This window comes from Astyanax mexicanus, chromosome 1, assembly GCF_023375975.1.
Source record: "Astyanax mexicanus isolate ESR-SI-001 chromosome 1, AstMex3_surface, whole genome shotgun sequence".
Lineage (NCBI taxonomy): Eukaryota > Metazoa > Chordata > Actinopteri > Characiformes > Acestrorhamphidae > Astyanax > Astyanax mexicanus.
In genome coordinates, this window is record NC_064408.1 from 23373412 (window position 1) to 23394495 (window position 21084).

General features: G+C 40.3%; 1 protein-coding gene across 2 annotated transcripts; it reads right to left on the reverse strand.

Annotated features, from left to right (window-relative positions):
* Positions 1-813: 813 nt before the first annotated feature.
* enc1 (ectodermal-neural cortex 1) lies at positions 814-18204 on the reverse strand. Of its 2 annotated transcripts, XR_002649683.2 has the most exons (5): positions 17851-18204; positions 15541-15840; positions 13912-15439; positions 9730-9789; positions 814-5274 (listed from the first exon to the last, which is right to left on the reverse strand). XR_002649683.2 is itself a non-coding variant. In XM_007259635.4 (4 exons), exons 2-3 carry the CDS (start codon positions 15832-15834, stop codon positions 13958-13960), a joined length of 1776 nt encoding a protein of 591 aa, XP_007259697.1. In that variant the 5' UTR covers positions 15835-15840; positions 17851-18203; the 3' UTR covers positions 814-5274; positions 13912-13957. The 2 variants fall into 2 exon arrangements, 1 of the variants encoding a protein (XP_007259697.1); XM_007259635.4 differs by lacking the exon at positions 9730-9789 and having other exon boundaries at positions 17851-18203.
* Between the last annotated feature and the right edge of the window lie 2880 nt (positions 18205-21084).

Sequence of the window (21084 nt, forward strand, 5' to 3'; positions counted from 1 at the left end):
GGAATGTGAAGCTTGACCCCTCTTAGTTTTCTCTCTTCTGAGCTCCCCACCCCTCTTTCTTTCTATTTGCGAGAATGTAAGATTTGCTCATACTCATGCTGAAGTTAATCCCACAAACAACTGTAGAGAGAAGTTTACTTTGCTTGTATAGTAATCTGCAAGGAAGCTGCCGGCATTAGCTTGACGAATAAAGCATTGAGAATACCATTCAAGCATTGGGTTCGGGGTGTTTGTGAATATCTCAGCAAAACGACTAAAGCATAAGCAATAGCCTGTTCAACACAGTGTTGTCAGAGCATTCACAACGTAGGAAATTGTGCTAAGCAACAACGGCCAACTAGTACATTGAGCTGGAGCTTGGCAGACTTGTAAAACTGTAAAAAAAAAAAAAAAAAAAAAAAAAAAATCTGGACCTTAAAATTAGTACCCAGTCCTGGACTTCGACCAATTATATTAACTGTCCAACACAACAGGAATCCATGCCTGGAAACTGGATTCAGGGTCCAGATTAGAAGACCTGGGCTAAAATCGTCCTAAAAACATCCGGGAATCAAACTCACTCAAAAGAAATCTCATGTTTAGTGCTTGTCTAAACATGAGGTTCCCTGTGTTTGGAGCACCCTAGTTCCACAACTCGACTTGAGTACTTGGGTATTGCAGAGTTAGAAAAGTCAAGAAGTCTAAGCTGTGCATCATACAAACAATGTCATTGGCACTGGTTACTAAGCACTACGGTGTCTGCCCTTTTAAAGAGCATTTAGGAATTTAGCATTTACGTCTGTGTAATTTCCGTTTGCGACCCATTCAACAGCATCATTTGCCAAATGCTGGCAGTAATGTATAGCTTTTTGAAAGCTTATGGGAGTTCAAAACCCACCAATTTCTTCATTTTTTCAGCCAAAGAAAGTGTTCTAGTGTTTAGTGTGACGCTTGCCGAACCATATTGGAATCATTTTTGTGATAACATGCTTTCAGGAAACCCAGCCCAATTCTGGTGCAACAGTGAAATTTCTATGAACATGCTAATCACTCTGCTTGCAAGTGTAGGTGATTGACTTCCTTTAACCCTGTTCTGAGGCCATGTGCTGCAAAGTCTGCTAACGTCATTTAACACCCAAACGCTCTACTGCGAATCGCACCTACAACGTTATGACACTTCCAGCTGTTCTGAGAGCAGCTGTAGGTTTCCACATTTCTCACATAGCGCCACAGGGACCTTACCACTCGTGCTGACCCTGGGTCAGATCCTGTTTGAGCACTGCCAGAGGGACTGACGTAGCGGGGTCAGCAAGAGGCCATGTTGGCCGCTGTTTAGCATTCAGCCAGCATGCTGTGTCTGTCAAGTAAGGTTTGTTGACTACAGGTGGTAAATGGATGGTACAACCAAACATAAGTGCGAAGGTGGCTCAAAAGGAATGCACAATATTATCGGAATCATATCAGTATCACCAGATAATTGCCTAAAAATTGAGTGGAATTGAGTTCTGGAAAGATTATGACTATTTAAAAGTGACAGATACAGCACCAAATAAAAGATATCAAAATCAGCTGACAATGTTCCAATAACATTGATGCATTCCGAACTAGATTCATTATTGGTTCAGTGTTTGGTTGAACCACCCTTTTACAGTTCTATTTGGAAACTAGCTTCAGAGTTACTTCAGATCGAAACAAATGAAAAGTTTTAACATTGTGTAGTTTGGATATATATATATTTTTAGGACCACCAGAGCAGAGCCTCAAGATCCTCAAGATCTGCTTTAGATATAAAGGACTAATTGTAGCCTACAAACACAAGCATTACAATTGGGGCTTGTGTGTTGTAGATGCCTTCAAGCCCTCACTAAATTAAAACCCTGGTCTCCTGGATGTAAGAGGACCCAGCCAGCCCAAACCCCCGACCCTTCCCCCTTGCAGTCCCTCCTGCTGTCTTTTTCCTTTGCACCATGGGTAATCTGATCCTGTGACATCATCCAGCCCTGTTTTTTTGTTCTTCAGGCAACGACCTACGACCCCAAGCCTGGTCCCCCTCCCTCCCTCTTTTCAGGTCGGTGGAGCCAGAGAGCCAAGCGTTTGCTGACCCCTAGGAATTTCAGCCTGGCCCAACCAAAACGGCATGACGTAGCTTAGATATGTGCAAAAGAGCAGCTTTTAGGTAACAGAGCAAATATGGGCCATGCATAGCGGCGTAGCGTGTAGCACAAAACACGAAACCCGCCTTCTGTACATCTGGATATGTATGCAAGCAGATCATCAATAAATACAAAAATAATAATACACATAGGTTCAAATGAACAATAAAAAAAAACAACCGTAAAAAAAGACTCATAAATTAAAAAGACTATGAGCAGACACTAAAAGGTCTTAAGACATATAGAGCCTAAACGCTGACTTCAGTATCTGAATGTGAATTTTGTATACTTGAATTAAATGTATCTGACTTTTAATAAACTTAAAATAGCTAATGCCGTATCTTAATTAAAAAAAGTGCATTTTGTGTATTGAACTTAATAAGGTGGTAAAATTTCATTTTTAAAAAAAAAATCAAACCCACAAATTATTAGGGGTGGGAATCGTTTACTATCTCACGATTCGATTCGATTCCGATTTTGGGGGCCACGATTCGATTCAAAATCGATTTTTGATTCAAAACGATTTGAATTATAAAAATTTCTGCTTCTGGCTTATGAATCTTATTGAAAAAAAACCCTCCATAATATACACTGGTCCTGGAGCAGGTAATGTGTTACAAAAACAATAAAATGTGCAGGAATGTGGGTCCTCAGTGACAGAGGAATCACTGGGATATCACAATGACGTTAATGAACAATAAATAAATAATAAATAACACTGCTTTATTACCAGGCTACTAGCGGTGGTGTGTAGGTGACGCTGCTGGGCTGATGTGATGATAGCAGTGGAGCGCTAAAGTTCAGGAGCAGCTGCTGATTAACTAGTTAATTTAAGGTCGTTGTATTTCTTCAGAAAGGGGGCAGGAGGTGGAGAAATTAATTCATATGGTCCATTCCTTAATTCCTCTGTGATGAGGAGCTGAAATTAGCTCTGATTAGCTTATTGTATTTTTCCGTTCCGCCTTAAATGCTGCAGCCCGCTGCCACCTGTAGCGTTATTTAAGGTGGAACTGGAAAGTTAGCTAGTTAGCTAGCTAACAGTTACTGAAACTAACTACTAGCGATCTTTTTTATGCTTGTTATGAAGCATTCTGCCATAAAACATTGAAACTACACGTTAATCTAATGTAATATAGTGCTTGTTCTGCCATCTTACCGGTGATTCTCAAACACCTACGCTCTGTGTGTGTCTGGAAGATCTCCGTTTGAAAGGACAAGCGCTATCCCCAGGGTTGCCAGGTCCAACAAAAATACCCAGCCCAAAATCAGTCTAAAACCCGCCCCTCAGAATCGATTTTGGGACATTTTAAATCGATTCTGAATCGTAGTAAATGAGAATCAAGATTCTTATGTGAATCGATTTTTTGGCACACCTCTACAAATTATAAATATCTGTTTTGAAACTCAGAAACAGGAATTTAGGCTAGAGATGAGCCATCTGATCTTATTGAATACACAATTAAACCAATCACAGCATCATCTCACAAAGTTCTAAATCAGACAGATTTGAATCAGATTTTTTAAATCTGAAAATGTATGGATCTGAATTTTTTTTAATCTTAAAAAGTTTGTTTTTGAAAAGTAATGAAATAATTTTTTAGAAATGTATTTCAACAGCAAATCTTACCACCTCTCAAGTTTTTAAAAGACAAATAAATGTAATTCATGAATACAAAATACAGATTTAAATCCTTAAGTCAGCGTTTAAATTCTATAAAAAGACAACCAGTTTTTTTTTTCACTTTTTTCCAGGAAAAGAAAAATTCACAAGTTATTTTTTTCCTTTTTTTTCCAGGTTGCTCGTTGTTGTTGCCATGGAGACTACATTCCCCCTCCAGCTGACAGAACAACTCTCACCACTCTCACTCTCTCTGTCTCTCTATCATTCTATCGCTCTGTCTTTCGCGTTTTTTCCACTCAGGCCATATGTGTGAGAACAGAACTGCTCGCCACCTTATAACAAGGCTACGCTTGGTTTAAAAGAAGCCTCATAAGCAACTTCACACTGGTAGAGCAGCTTGTTCTTCAATGTTCTCTGCTGCCTGATCTCCTACATGGAGGTCATAGGGAGACACTGAGGAAAGGACAGTGTCTCAGTTTGTTGGTCAGTCTAGTTGTCCGTCGTGCAATAAAGTCCGTCCACAGTGGGCATGCTCCGTCCGTTTTTTTTTTTTTTGGTGTCTCTTTTTTTTGGAAGAAGAATGGACGACTGGATGGAGAGTCTTGTCAGCTGGATTCTCACTCAGGAGAACATGCTGGGACATGCTGACCTTCTCCACACTAACACACACTCTCTCACACACTCTCACACACACACATACATTCACACACACACAAACACACAAGCTGGTGTGTGCCTCGCCTCAGGATGTGCTCCGACAGCCAGTTTCACACCAGGTTGCCAGGGTCTGTTTGTCAGGAACAAGCCAGCATCAGTCCATTCCCGTTCAATCAGAGGCAATAAGGGACAAACAGGTTGTTTATCTCGCTGCTTTCATCCTTTACGGTCGAGGAAAAAAGGACAATTTCCATTTGTTATGTTTCTAAAAGGCCTCTTAGAGATGTCTGACTTTTTATTCTGAGCAAAAAGAGGCTTTATATGGAAACACTGGCAGAAAACAGGTCAGAGAATGCAAGGTTCTCAACCTCTGTCTTAAGATTATTCTCTTGAACCTTCTGGTTCACAGCTCCTTAAAGCGAGGCTTCTGTTTTCAGAAGCATGTTAAGTCTTTTTCCACTTATTTTACAGTCTTCTTAAAAAAAAAAAAAAGACAGACAACATGCACCAACACAATGGACACAGAACACCAAATCATGCTGGACGCTGCTTGGTCTTTTTTTCGGATGGTCGTTGGGAGTATTTTGTTTTCAGTTTGTTCAGTTGCCACACCAAGGACCATGTTCCAAAAGCTCCACAGAGACGAAGGAATGACGTTGCAGCTTTTTTACGAAACGCCTTTTCCAAAGCAGTAGCAGTAGGTCTGTTAATTTGCAGCACAAAGAAAGGGAAAGCTTTGCAATCGGACGTCTTCAACATCAAGTTCGAGCTTTTAATGGAAGAAAGTGTCTCGATGAAATTGCACAGTCGAATCTTCACAGTCAGAATCCAGTAGACATCAACAACAATGGGAAAACAGGGAATCTGTGAAGAGAGAAGAGAAAAATTATTATGAAAAGCTTGTTTAAATGAGTCATATTTATATTATTTCCTCTTTTAAGTTGAACCTTTCCCCCACTTGTATAACTTAGGAGGAACTAAAAAGTCGTTCTATGGTTCAAACAACCATGTACTCATTTAAGCCTTTCCCCGCTGAGAAAACCCTCAAACAGGAAATAATGTGGTGTAAGCAAAGAGGAATAGCTGAGAATACTTTGCTAAGATAAATGGATACAAACCGGTTTATAGTTGATAACGATCATGTTTAAAAAAAGTCACATGAAAGCTTAAACGATGTCTGGATACTAAATCAACTCTACATCTCTACTTCAACAACTTAACAACTTTCCATCCAAAAAAGGGAGGACAATTCTCATATCCTATGACTGGAGCCCTTTAAGCCATTTTTGATTTAACACCAAGTCAATCTGAACTTGCCGCTGTTTTCCTATTAAGGCACGAAAGCCGCCGTTCCCAACATAACGAATCACATTTGTGCTAACGGATCTCGTAAACAAAGTGGAGCAGACACGTTTTCTCAAAAATGCTCTCATTTCAGACACACACACAAACACAGACACGCACACACGCCCGACCCATGCTCCAGGAAAGAATAACAAGTCTGCGAGATCAAATCCAGACACTCCCTCCCTCAGCCTGACCATTTGTTCTCCCTCTTTCCTGTCGTCCTCGAGGAAAAACAGATGGAGCTGGATGGGTCGTGCGCTAGCACCTGTTCGGCAGCCATCCCAGGGCAAAGGCATGACCCAGGCAACAGCGGGGTGCACGTCCTCACTGTCCGCACACACTCCACTCACCCTGTAACCTCAGCAGCAGCTGGGACACTGTATACGTCTGCTGCAGAAAAGCACAAAGAGGACTCTTATGTTAATGCGGCCATGCCTTGCCATGATCTGCTGTTACGCTGCCAGGTTGCGTATCTGACCTACAGTGACTCCTCAATTATGGATTCTGGGCCAGGAAGCTGCTGTAACTAATAGACTGGGATAAAAAGCTAAAAAGTAGAGATGCACTGGTTTCTGCCATTCAATTCACTGTACTATACTAATAAAATGATTATATTATATTAAATACAAAAGTGCACTTCCACTTTCAGGCAGTTTGTTTTTAAACTAGTTCCAGGTGGCTTATATAGAGTTGCTAGCTGGCTGCAATGGTGTTGCTAAGTGGTTGCTAGGTGTTCGCTGTGGTATCCAAGGTGGTTGCTAAGTGGTTGCTAAATAGTGGCTATGGTATCCAGTTTCTATGCAGTTTCTAGGTGGTTGCTATGGTGTTGATTGAAAGTTGCAATTAAAAAGTGATACATGACTGGTAATTTGTATAGTACCCAAGACTGTTGCTGTGATTTCCTAAGAGTTTACTACAGTTTTAATAAGTTGTTGAACAATCTGGAGTTAAAATGTGTGGATTTTATGAAAACTATGGACTAGATAAATGATGAAAATCAGGCAGAAAAATAATAAAGAGAATATAAATCAGATAGCATTGATTTGTTAGCAAATGCTGCTTGACCAACTTCCTGATTAGTATTCAATCTACAGTTGATCTACGTCTTTAATTGATTCAGGAATATGTTAACTGCAGATCATATTCTGTTTACAGGATTACATCCCCTAGTCTACTGGCTTCCATGTAGACGTTTGACTAGGAGAAGGAGCTACAGCAGTTTGCAGCCATCAGTTTTTACTATCACTCTCGCGTGTTGTTGGTCTGTCATGACTCGACGTATGGAAACATCTGTCATGTGCACTTTACCTGACCATTTTCACAACTAGTTCCCCATTAGTGTGAAAGCTAGCTGTGCACCACACTCACAGCCAAGCCTTCAGCAATTAGCAAGCAAGCTCGCTAATAACAACCCGGGAAAAAAGACGGAAAGCGAGACTCAAATCACCCATCTATCCATCCATCCATCCAGCCAGCCAGCTATCCATCCATTCATCACTCTAATGACCCACTCATTGTCCAGCTCGATATGCAGGAGTCGGCAGGGTGGAGCTTCTCCAGAGGTTGTGCTGGACACAAAGAGCTCCCTGAAGCATGAGTCCTGCTTTAAGACAGCATGGAGCTGCTAGTCAATGGCGCAGAGCTTGGACTAATGACCTCCGCTGCATGCCTGGCATACATTCACTCGTGCGTGTATACACACACACACACAATCAGGGCTCTCCAATTCTGATCTCAGAGGGTTCTGCCACAAGACTGTGCTGGACACCGGCCCTTTATTCCTAAAGGTGAAGAACCCCACACTGAAGATGTTTTATTTTCCTGGGAAACAAACCTTTTCGGTTTTTCAGTGTTCGGTTTTTGGATAACATCACAGTAGTATAACTCCAAACCTTCTACAGCTTTGCAGGAGATAGGTAAAAAGATTTTATTATTATTCTTTTCACCTCATTTTGGAGTATTCCTATTGGTCCATTACTCTGGATATGTATTTTCTAGTATGTGAAATAAAGTACTTTTTACTAGCTGCTCACTCATGGTTCCTGCATAGTTGTGTAAACCTTGCAGAATGCCAACTGCCAAGAAAAAAATAATTAATTACTTTATACCAGTGTTTCTCAACCCTGGTCTTGGGAGACACTCTGCCTTGCACATTTTTGTGGCTTCTCAATTTTGTACCAAACTGGTTTCTGGGGAAGCTGTGGTAATGAAGCAGGTACCAGGTACCAAATGGTGTAGTTACCATTATATACAACATATCAATATGTCAGCATAATTGAACATGATATGATTATGTAAAATGTATATTTAAGGACAACTTCAGTCAAAAAGTGGTGTTAACAGTGGTAATAGGAATAAAATTCACAAAAGGTTTTACTCCTCTAAAAGCCCACACAAAATATTTAAAAGCAGAAATATAAAGTAATTCACATAATGGAAGATCCTATCTTCTATTTTGTTATACAAATACAGTTTTGATTGTAAGTGTAGAATTGGCACTTTGGATAATACAGCTCTGGAAAAAATAAGAGACCAATTACAAATTATGAGTTTCTTTGATTTTACCAAATTGAAAACCTCTAGAATATAATCAAGAGGAAGATGTATGATCACAAGCCATCAAACCAAGCTGAACTGCTTGATTTTTTGCACCAGGAGTGGCATAAAGGTATAAAAAGCAGTGTGTAAGACTGGTGGAGGAGAACATGACAGGATGCATAAAAACTGTGATTAAAAACCAGGATTATTACACCAAATATTGATTTCTGAACTCTTAAAACTTTATGAATATAAACTTGTTTTCTTTGCATTATTTGAGGTCTGAATGCTCTGCATACATCAGAGAAACTGATTCAGAAACTGAGGTGGTTTCTTTATTTTTTCCAGAGCTGTACATCTTCATGTGTTTCAACAAGATGTGACCTATGAGAACTAATACTACAACTCGTATGGAAAGATTTGTTGCATTATAGGCAATTATAGGGTTCAGTTTTGGGTTAAATGTAATTATGTGGTAATCATCCGTATGTCCTAATGTTTGTCCAGCAAATGTGGAAACAGTGTTATAATAATATCTGGAATTCATTTATTTTCAGACAGGATGTCCTATGCTGATAAAGATAAGCAGCAGACTGAGTTGATTGGTTTGTGCTCTCAACTGCACATCATGATTCCTCGGTCACATGTGCTGAGGATATGAGGTTTTTGCCCTCTGGCTCTAGGTCAACACAGCTAATTACACTGAGCGTGTTGAAGGTAGCTGCTTTATTTTGAATAAACGGGTTTGGAGAAGCCCATCTATAGGATTCCAGTTCCGGTTCATAGTAAACAGGGGAAGAGGCTTTCTTCTACAGAGAAGGGGAAATAAATGAGTATCTATGGGAAAGAAGGATATGTGTATTTGTTTTTGTATATATTTTCAGCAGTATATAGGAAACATATGTATGACCCTGTGTCTTGACACTGCAGAACCACAGACGTGAATATGTGTGTGCGCCGGTATGAATTATGCACAGCCTTCTGTAGCAGGAAACGGAGGACGCCTGTAGCCAAACAAGTTCCCATGGGACAGAGATAGTGCGAGGAAGAGTGTGAGAAAAGGCAGCAGCAACCAGGGGGTAAGAATGCAAGAGAGAAAGCTTTGTTTACCCTCCCTCCTCCAGCCTTCTCCTTCTTATCCTCCTTTCCTCCTCTCTTTCCTTCTCCTCCCACTCTTCTGGCCAGCGGTGAGCCATCTCATTCTCACAAAGGGGAGGAGGGGGTGAGGGTGGGGGTCAGCTAACTAAGAACACTTCATGGTCATTTAAATGCATAGGAATGTCCCAATGGACAAAAGAAAAGGACCTCCACTTTGAAATTAACTGCCCACTCAAGGTGGGCGGCATTCCAGGCACACACACTCACACACACGCACACATACACTATAACAGATTTGGTCACTGAGCCTTTAAGAAGAGAAGATGAATGCCTAACCTTTAGGGGGTCAGGAATGGAGTAAGCTTGCTTGGCAGCTTCACACTCCTACTTTTTGCCCTGTTTAACACACAGAATTTGGGGGATGTTCCTTTTGTTTTGCTGTAGTATTCAAATGTAATTGTATCAGCAGCTGTTGAACATAAAAATCCACAGAACTTTTTAATCTTGTTTCAGGAACTGTTTCCTATGACTCCTAAGGGTTCAAGAAAGTTGAGTCAGTCCCGCTTCCTGTTATCTCTCCAGTGTGAAGAGGTCTAATAAAGTCAGAGCAAGTTTGTTTCGTCTGCTGGACTTACAGCTCCCCAGACAGAGAGGTTCATTTTACTGTATGACTTGTCCACTTAGTTACGAACACATGAGCCACGCAGAAAAAGTGCAAACACAAATTTCACATGGTTTAAAGAATGTTTTAAACCTCTTACCCAAATAAGACAAAAGCTTCAGTTAATTTACTGGTTTACTTGTTATTCTCCAAAGCAAGTTGGCAAATGTCAAAAAAAAAAAAAAAAACTCCACTACTACCATAGATTCCTATTTGAGGTGCATTATTCAGTAATCACTACTAATTTTCAAACAGTAGTCAACAAAAAGTATCCGTTTTAAGACCATAAAAAACTTTAAAATCGTGCTCTTAAAAGGGCCATATCATGAAACTCCTCTCCCTTATCTGAAATTAAAATTATTAACTGTCCAATCTATACATAGTAAATAAGCTGTTAAAACAGCCTGTTTTTTAAACCACAGTTATTGTGTTATCATAAAATGAACCTTATTTACATACAGCCACTGTTTTCAGCCAGTCCAGCTCATTGACGTCAACTTTTTAAGAACTATTCCTTTTGAGTAAAGTATCATACAGGGCAGCCAATCAGAACAGAGCTTGAAATACTAAAATATTAAGTCCCACGGTAAAGAAAAATGACCAAGTCTGAGGGATAAAGACCGAATGGAAAATTGGTCATTGGTAAAATTAACATGACCATTATATTAGGTAGCTGCTGATCAAACACTGATCAATCATAATATTAATGCCATCTATGTTTCTATCTGATACTACATATGGGTCCTTTGTTCACATCTTTGGATATGTGTTCTCCCAGATGTTCCTCAAGAACATACTTTGGGAGTGAACCTCCTTGTGGATGTTTTTGTTAAACAAGAACAAATGCCTCGCCTATCTTGTTCCCTCATACCGAGCCACCCCCCCCCCCCCCTCTCTCCCCCCTCTCTCTCTCTCTCGATTAACTGCAGATGGACCTGGCACATTCTGCCTTTGAATATGGAGCCTGTTATCTCATCTCTTTCCCAGCTTCTGGCCTCATTAGAAGATACCACAGCCTTAGCATACGCATGCTAGAGCAGGGAGCTATTCTAAAAGCTTCTTGCTGATAATATATGAGGTACATTTTGTATGTAAATTGGCACAGGGTTGTTAGGTATATTTTTTTAGCCTGAAAGAACGTGGTTACTTTTTTTTTAGCTATTGTAAGCAGATTTTAAGTAAACCCGTAAAATCTTTGTTTTTCTACTTTTCTATTGTTTTCTTCATTGCCTTTAGTTTCGTAAGCTGTGGTCATTGTTTTATTCATTCTGACTTGCATGTTAATAAAGTCCATGAGCTTTATTAACCTGGACAGACTGTCCAATCAATGCAGGTGCTAGAAGCTGATTTGGCCCTCATGTTAGCATGATAGCACGTTGCCATGCATATTGTGGATCTAATTACTCCCTCTATCCAGCTCTCGCATGTTATGTTCTGCCTCCTTTCTTATTCTCGCTCTGTCTCTTTCCTCCTCTCTCCACCCTTAGACAAATTTCCCCCCCAGGGACAATAAAAGTCTTCTATTCTGTTTCAATTACCCATGGTGCTACGCCCCACGTGGCACAATCATAACTCAACTAGACGTCCCCGGAGAGGCGGCTCAAAACACACATACACACACATGGATCTCGCTCAATCTACATTTCCCATGCACAAATGTACAGTGTGTACACACACTAAGATGCACACACAGTGAAATTGTGCAATACTGCAATTGTGTCCCACAGCACCAGCTGTTTTGGTTCTATGTCTGTCACCGCACAGACAGCTAAACCTTGGGTTCTAGCTCTCCTTTCAAGCTCTAGGAAGGTCTACATATCACTCATCTCTCTTCCTCTCTGTGTGTCTTAGCCATGCTGCTGATTTTCAAAGCTGGAAAGAGATCAGATACAGTGCAGTCACTGTATCAGCCAGGCAATAGAGACCAGGCACACATACACTGTAACTAGCTTGCTAGCCCACTGCTAACAAATATATGCTGTTAGTCTGGGTGCAGTTTTCCACAGCAACCCTGCAATGACCTTAGCATGGAAACAATATATGCAACCATCGAAATCAGGTAAATCATGTATAGTGCCTGACCTATACCACATTTTAAAAGAATTCTAAAAGAACAAAGACATTTGTAGTTGTTGGCAGAAGATTCTGACTGAATGTTGGGGGTGCGTTTTTTGGGGTTGATTTGGTCAGAAATTAGTCTAATTATCAAGACAAATAACCTACAAGTGTGTTTAAATGCACTCAGTCCACTACCTGCTGAAACTCAGATTTTGTCAGTAAAATGCAAACTTGGTACTGCAGCTTTTTGTAAACATCAACCTACTTTACTAGGCAACAAAGCTTTTTATTTTTTATGGTTTTGACCGAGGTTGCGTATGGGTGCATAGACAGACTTGAGAAAAACGAAAAAGAAAATCTAAGTACTTGTATATTTGCTGAGAAATCTGATTACTGTGCTAATTTCCAGCTCCAAATTGGATTTCTAGGCCTTAATCCAAAATTAGAAATCGGAGCATGTTGTTTACATGACCACATGAAAAATCAGATAACTGCAGAAATCCACTTAGAATCAGATAATTGAGTGAATGAAAATACTCTCATTGTACCACATCAGGCGGTGTCAAAGAGATGTGAAACCTTTTGTCTGGACAAAATGAAATTGTATTATTTTGCTGTACTGAATCAAACTTTCAAGTGTAAATGTTTTAGGGGTCTCTGGCTGGAGTGCAATAAAGATGTCAACACATACCAGTTTTAAATATGTGTAACTATCTAAATATGTGTCCTACTAATTTCTTTAACCAATTATTTTGATACCCCTACAATTCCTATATTACTATATGTGTTCATACTATACACATCTAATGTTTGAGGCAAATAGAGTAAATGAGGCTGACTGCATCATTACATACTGTATGCCAACTACACCATATACAGCACATATGCTTTCAAGAACTGTCCAAACCAATAGCTATATTGACTATGCTAGAACATAGCAATTAGTGTGCATTTCAGTCAAAACACCCAACCCCCCGCCCCCAGAGGTTAGCTGACAGCAGTTAACAAAGCCAACCCAAATGACTGAACTAAATTCAGATAAAGATGTTGAGGTGAAAGGGCCAATGAGCAAACGGTAAACGGTACTGGTTGATATTCCAAGCATGCGCTGCCTTCTCACTGAATCATGGAGCAATCTAATTATTCCATCAATACTCAATTTGGTTCTGATTTAATAAGGATCTCTGCCCTTGTACGCAGAAGCCGGGGTGAGATCAGGAAATAGATGGGATTTTTAAATACAAATTAAATTACATATCAGCATAAACAATGGTCACTGCAAAACCCTAGGTCTATAGTTTTTATTCCAATCTGGACCTTTTCCAGGTTTAACAAAAGAAAAAGGAGCGCAAGTTTTGTAATGAAATAAATAGATAAATAAATGCTGCGCCAGCCTCCAGGCTTTATAATGAGCACAGGGATTTGTGTAAACATGCAATTTGTCCAGTTAGAGGCTTGAAATTAAGCCTTAAAAACAATCCATTATCAGATATTATCTTAACAGGTTTGTGACCTTAATTGGCAGTGGCTTGACACGTCTCATTAAAACTTCCTCCAGGAATTCCCTCATGTTTCAGTGAGTAATTCTTTCAAGATTTTTACTCCATTCATAAAAGCTCTACATGGGACTGAGCTGTACAATCCCTTTGAAGTTAACCTAATTATATCCTACCTGTAAATCCATCAACCTGCTCATGAATATAGCCTTGATATGAAAGGACCTCCAATTTTGATGGATGCTTGTACCTCTACAGTGGAGAATTGCCAGGAAAATCACTTTTTTTGGCTAGCATACCTACCTCACAGGATGAAGGAAGGTCAATGTACAGCCAAGGCATGCAGATGTCAGGCTGGGAGGTGCTTCCAGGTGCTGACGAAGGCAGTGGGGATTAGGGAATAGGGTACAGTGGTTATGCTGTTCCAGGCATCCAATGTAGGATCGTAGCAGTCTAGTGTTTTGCAGCGCTGTGTTCCGAAATAGCCACCAACTACGTAAAGTTTGTTTCCCGAGGCTACTGCCTGGCAGCTCATTCGCTTAGCTGTAACATCACCTACTTTAGTCCACTGGTAGGTTTCGCTGCTAAACTTGTAAGCAGAACAGGCGGAGAACTCAGTGTCACCGCCCATTACAAAGATCTGGTTCCCTAACACAGCAGCCGCAGTGTAGCGCCACGGCTGTGGGCATGATGCTGGGACAGTCCAGTGGTTCTCCAGTGGGTCATAGCACTGGACCTTGGGCAGCTTGTCGTGAGCCACGCTTGTTCCTCCAAAGGCAAACAGCTTGAGTTTGACACTGACAACTGCTGCGTTACTAACACCTTCACGTAGAGGTGCCACCATGCTCCACTTGTTGGCAACTGGGTCATACTGCTCCACCTGCTTCAAGGAGACAGACGGCGAGGCTGGAAGGCAGCCAGTCGCAGCTGTGTGACCACCGACCACATACAGACAGTGCCTCAGTTCTGCTGAGCCATGGCCAAATCGAGCTATCAGCATTGGTGCTGCTTTAGACCACTCTTCGTGCAAGGTATCGTACACCCAAACATCCTTGGACACACCGTTTTCAGAGCCTCGACCACCGGTCACGTAGACCTTGCAGCCGATCGCACACGCGCTGAATTCCTTGCGTGGACTTGGAATATCTGCCTTTGGGATGATCTCCTTGGCCTTCTGGTCCACCAAGTAGAGCTTGTCACACATAAAAGTAGGACCACCAAGCAGAAAAAGGGCATGGCTGGTCTTGCGTGGCCTGGCACAAGGGCTGTTGACCACGCCATCATTCTGCAAGATGCGTAGCTTGCAACGGATGGCCTCGTCCACCAGCTCCTTGCTCTTGACCTGACTGTTGATGAGCTCCTCTGTGGAGACATTCTCCATGAGAAAGATGGCAGGCAGAAGGGCAAGGCGTACAGTGCGCAACAGTTCTGGCAAGTGGCAGTGTCGTCGTTCCAGGTCATAGTTCACCCAGTTGAGTGCTGACTCATAGACCAGCCTCTCATCTTCTGTCTCCAGCTCCTCGTGTGAGAGCAGTTGTACAAGCATGTCTTTGGGAAGCTGCAGAAACTCCTCTGTCTTGCAGATGGCTGGAAAGTTACTGAGACACATGCTCCAAGATAGCTGGGACAGCTGGGTGCACTGGTGGGCATCAGACAGAAGGAGCATACCCAGGCAGTTGGATGGATGAAGGTTCTTCTCCAGGAACTCAGCGCAGGCATCACGGATGTCTTGAAACTCCAGCATGTCGCCTGCCTCTAGCAGAGACTCAGCATTCTCCTCGTTGATTACCACGCGTGACGAGTATGCGTAATCCAACAGAAGCTCCAATACCTGGTAGGTGGGGTAAACTGATGTAAGTCTCAAGAATATTTACCAACTCTCAAAAGTAATGTAATACAATAAATACATATATAATAAACAATGTCTTATACCTCTGGATGAATGGAATCCCTGAAGTCTACTTCCTTAGCCTGGCTTTCTCTCAGCCCGCCACTGAACATTGCCTCAAAGTACCGGCTGCAGGCAGCCAGCACAGCCCGATGGCAGGGGAAAGAACGGCTTCCGGCATGGAGTAGCACATCAGTGAAGAGCCGTTGCTGCCGGAGCACATTCAGGTGCATCAGGACACTGTCAGCATATGAGGACTTGTGGAAAAGGTAGATGTTCATGGAGCCCGTGCTGGCCCGCGACTTGCGGTTCTCGTGGACGCAGACAGACATTTTCATTGAATCCTATAAGAAGGACATCAAAACATCCAGTCAGAACAGAACACAGAACAGAAACAGTTTCACTGACAAGAAAGGACCCACACCCAAAGTACTGGTCTTTCACTCAGAGCACTGTAGTTTAAAAAGCAGACTTGACTTGTAGATACAACAAGGTACGTATGGGGTTAGTTACATGTCACTAACTCGGCTGATCAATATCAGCCAAATCCTCAGAGAGCCAAAGCCAAAGCAAGAACAGACGAGAGAACATGATGTCATTCTGCAAACACACACACTTATACACACACAAATCCCACTGGAACTGTCTCTGATGTCTAGCCGCCCGGAATGCAAGCGAGTTTAATCATTACCAGGTGTTCAAAAGCGGCCGAAAAAAGTGCAGAAGGGGAAGGGAAAAAAGGAGGAAAAAAAGTTTTAAAAGCAAACACCACAACCACTCCACACAGCCAAGGCAAAACCAACAAAGAGACGAGCACTGGGCACAAAGTCAACATTAAGTGTGTCAGTGTCACCGGCTACCATCTGGTCGCCCATATAGTGCGCATTCAAATCCAATCAGTCGTAATTTCCATGTAACCGATACGCGTCCCTTGGTCCCTGCTGGATGTCAACGACCCTGCGGGGCGGGTTTAATTGGGTTTCCACTAATGCTGTGCAGACACAAATGTAGTTCTTACCCAAGCTAAATGTGTTAGAGAGAGAAAAGGTGATACATGGCACCTGATGCCGGCTGATAATTAATTTAAATCGGTCACAGCTGTGACAGATCGCAGCCAAAACCACAATGTCTACACATCACCAATCATACCTTTACACTGTGCTTTTTAGCAACCTTGTACAAGGGTTTCTGTACTGCCATTGGTTTCTATATAAAATCTACATATAAACATCACCCAACAAGAAGGGAACGTGTAGACAAAGACTTTATAATACAGAATAATACTATGTATGAAATATGTACATACACATAAAAATGTATACAGCTGTATATGAAGTATTACTGTATTTCTCTGTATTATAGTTACAGTATATGAAGTTCCAACATTAATGCATGCAATGTTATATTCCAAGGGCATACAATAACAAGGGAACACAAGGCACTAAGGTATTAGTATTAAAATATGTGTAGACTGATACATACGCTATACAGTACATAATAAAACTGCATTAATACTACACTAATTATACAGATATACAGATAAATGTAAAGAGCACCCAGTAACAAATAGCAAAAATAGCAAAAACATACACAAGTTAACACCTGCACAGATGCAGAAATAATTTGTATACAACTATAATAGTATAGTATTGTGTGTAGTGTTTATACTCATAAACATGTATACAGTAATACATTCATTATTATAGTACTGCTCTGTTTTACACAGTAAATAAACGTTCAGCTACATACCCTTAAATATAATAAATAAGCAAGGTGAGGTACTATGGTAGCTATGACTTGTAGATATAAAAATATGCTGTAGAATAGCAGATAATAGTGAATATACTGTATATACACATATAAAGGTATACAGCTCTCTATATACATAGTGTTATTCCTGAACGCATGCATGTATGTGTATGAATATGTGTGTAAACTCTATTGGATTTTAAGCATATAGGTGTTATTTCAAGAATGATAAATACATTCTTAATTGGCACATTAAATCGTTTTGTGAAGAATAATAATATTAATATTAACAATATTAACAACAACAATAATAATAATAATAATAATAATAATAATAATAATAATAATAATAATAATAATAATAATAATACATGTCTAAATTGCCTGATAATTTGATAAATTACACATTTTCAACCAATAAACATCTAAGCCCAATGTCTCCAACACACAGGCTATTCTGGTTATTGCCATTTATGTGAACCACACATAGAAGGCAGTGGCTTAACACCATTTGTAGCATCAGTGTAATACAGTGTAATTCAGGGTGAATGACCCGTACAGATACAGGGTACAGTGGTGCAGGCAGTGTATAGTGAAAAGTGTACCTCTTTGTAAGAAAGCAGGAGTTCAATTCTGTCCTCTTCAGTCCTCCAACATGCCCGAGCGGGGAGAGGCACGCAGCGCGAGCGCTCCGCAGTCAGCAGCCCAACGCTGAAGCGATTATCCGAGGATTTCACGGCCGAAGCGAAGTTCCCGAGCGTTGCTCTCGCGTGAGCCAAGCTCGCGCTCTCGGACACTGCCGCTCGTGCCAGCCGCTCGTGTGAGTGTGTGCTGGCCGCGGCTGGAGGGGTGTGTTTTAATGAGAGAGGGAAGCAGAGGAAGGGGGCGGGGCGGAGATGGGAGCGAGGCTGAAGAATGAAGAAGAACGAGGAGCAGAGGAGCCAGTGAGCGGAGATGCAGCAGCTCCAGTGACACGAGGCTGCTGATGTGCTCACTCTCTCTGTATTTCGCTCTCTCTCTCTTTCTGTGTGTGTGTGTGTGTGTGTGTGGGCGTGTGTGTGTGTTAAGTTTCTACATAGCCTAAACAATCCCCAGGAAAGCTCCAGCTCCAGACCTTAGAGTCTGTTATATGTGAAGAGACGTCACGATTATAAGATTATACGATTATTCGAATATCCTATATAGCCATCCTTCCTTATTTTCCACTTAATCAATAGTAATTGGTTGGCAAATTACATGAAAATATGGTGTTCAAATGCATCATCTGTTATTTTTGGCCAGTTAAAACTTTTCAAAGATGATTTGCATTTTTACTCTTTGTCCTTGTTTAAACTCTGATTATTCGATTAGTCAAGAAATTAACAATAATCGACAGGATAGTGACGGCTCTAATTCATGTAATATGAATAAAGAAGATGGTAAAGATGTTCCTTCAATTCAATTCAATTCAGTTCAATTGAAATGCATTTAAATAGCGCCTTTTTACAACAAATGTTAATGTTAATGTCACAAAGCAGCTTTATAGAGAAAAACAGGTCCACACCTCTTATGAGCAGCACCACAGAGATGCCAATAATCGTGATGACAATAGTGGCAAGAAAAACCTCCCTTACATTAAGAGGAAGAAACCTTAGAAGGAATCAAGTCTCAGTCAGAGAAACCCATCCCACTCGGGTCGACCCGCTCAGTACAAACAAATAACAAAACAAAAACAACAGTATGGAGAGATAATGTGGAGCTATAGCTACTGTAAAAACAGGTTCTGAGTTATGAGTGTGAGTAGGTGATGGGCACATAGTAGATACTGAAGAGAGCTATAGCTAATAATGGAGTGTATACATAGATGTATTAAATATTTAGCAATCAAAATTATGTAAACAGACTCAATAATTTATACAGAAGGAAGAAAAAAATACATTTATTTAATTTATCCAATGGTGAAAAGGTTAATGGAAACCAAGCTTTGGTGACAATCTTTGTTCGCTATTCAGTAGGGCTGCAAGGATCAGTCGATATGATCAACAATGTCAATTATAAAAATGTATCAACTCCAGATTTTACTAATCTTCATTTTGTAACAGCACTGCACTACACAAAATACTGGAGACAGAACACGATGAGGAACTCTCAACTGGGCCTGTGTCTCCAAAATTGCCCAAACACAACATAGTACATATTTACTTGCCTAATATCAGATTTTTCTACTAGGGCATTTAAGTTCCAAATTCAAGAGATGTAGGGCATGATAGAAATAATCATTGACTAATTGACTAATCAAAAAATAAATCATCTGATTAGTCGACTACCAAAATATTCATCATATATTTTTTAATGTCTCACTATGTTTAGTTTTAGCCAAATGTTTTATTTCAGTACATTCCTAGATATTTACTGACCTAATTACACCAAAATGTATCAAAATAACTGTTGTCCTTTCAAAGTATGATTCATGTTTTTTACAATGTTGTATTTTTGTGTTTGAAGCTGGGAACGTCCAACTTCCAGTTCCAGTTGCAGGATTATTGGATTTAAATAGTTAAGCATGGATTTAATGGGTATTAGAGGGTAAACCTAAAAGAATTTTGGTCTATGACGTATACATTTCTGTAAGATTCCTGAGAGTCTGGAAATGGAAAAGGGCTTTTTTATAGTCATATTATTATAAAACCTTTAACTATTAAACTAGCAATTAAGATGGATTTGTAGAAACCAACAATACAGAAACTAATCTATGTAAACTCTTTAAATAAAAATTACAATTGTTGATTAAACACATTGAACACATTATACAGATTGTAATCATCACAGTTCTTCTTTTAAAAGCGTTATATCATATTTCTTTATAGCATCCTATATATCTACTAAAGGAATAAATCCTTGTGAATATACTTTTCCTCATTCTAACACATCTAGGCCTTGAATGAAAAGCTTGGCAATTAGCTGACTTGTTCAATGAGTGAAAGAGAAGGGAATATTTGCAGGGCAATAGCGCCCCCAGCTGGACACTAACGTGCAGACATACTGTATGTACCCAATATACATAGAAAGATATACCTTTCTAATTACAGACACAGGCTTTCATTTGCCAGCACAGATTGTATGATCTCTATAGAACAGCACTATATATGGATTAGAGTTCTTCAAAGCAGCTACATGGGTATACACTCCAAAAACTGGATCATTATTTTCCGTAAGGATGGAACTCTATCCAGTACCTTAGGGATGAGTTAGAGTGACGTTTGTGAGGTTCCTGACTTCACTAAGGCTCTTTGTGGTTGAAGGCCATCAAAATATAGCAGCAGTGTTCCCCCAATGCAGAGAGTTGCCTTCCCAATAGAATACATTACTCCAACAAAGGAGATAAACTCCCATAGGTGTTAATACTGTATTTTATTTTATATGCAGTGTAGTATATCTTAAAATATATTTTTTCACTACTCCACAGTTCAGCCTTGCATTAGCTATGGTGCCAATAGATTCATATTTGTTGTGTGTTTGTGTGCATTTGCAAATCTGTGTCAGCAATGCTTGCAACTTAAAGATCCTTAATGCATTTATTAAAATAAGTGTCAGGAAATTTTCTCTTTCACATCAATTCCCCTGGGATTTCAGTTTCATCAAAATTACATTCAGAAATATGTCCTGTTTTCCACTGTACTCAGCAGTGCTGTGATAATTTGATCCCTGTTTAGATTCACTTGAGTTTCCAGACAGATTTCATCTCTTGTTGAAAAATCAGGTCTTTGTTAACTTCTTCTTTAGTCTCTGAGTGTGTATGCTCTAGCAGACATTAAATACTTACATAATCACAAAATGAAAATGATCACATTGTAAAATAA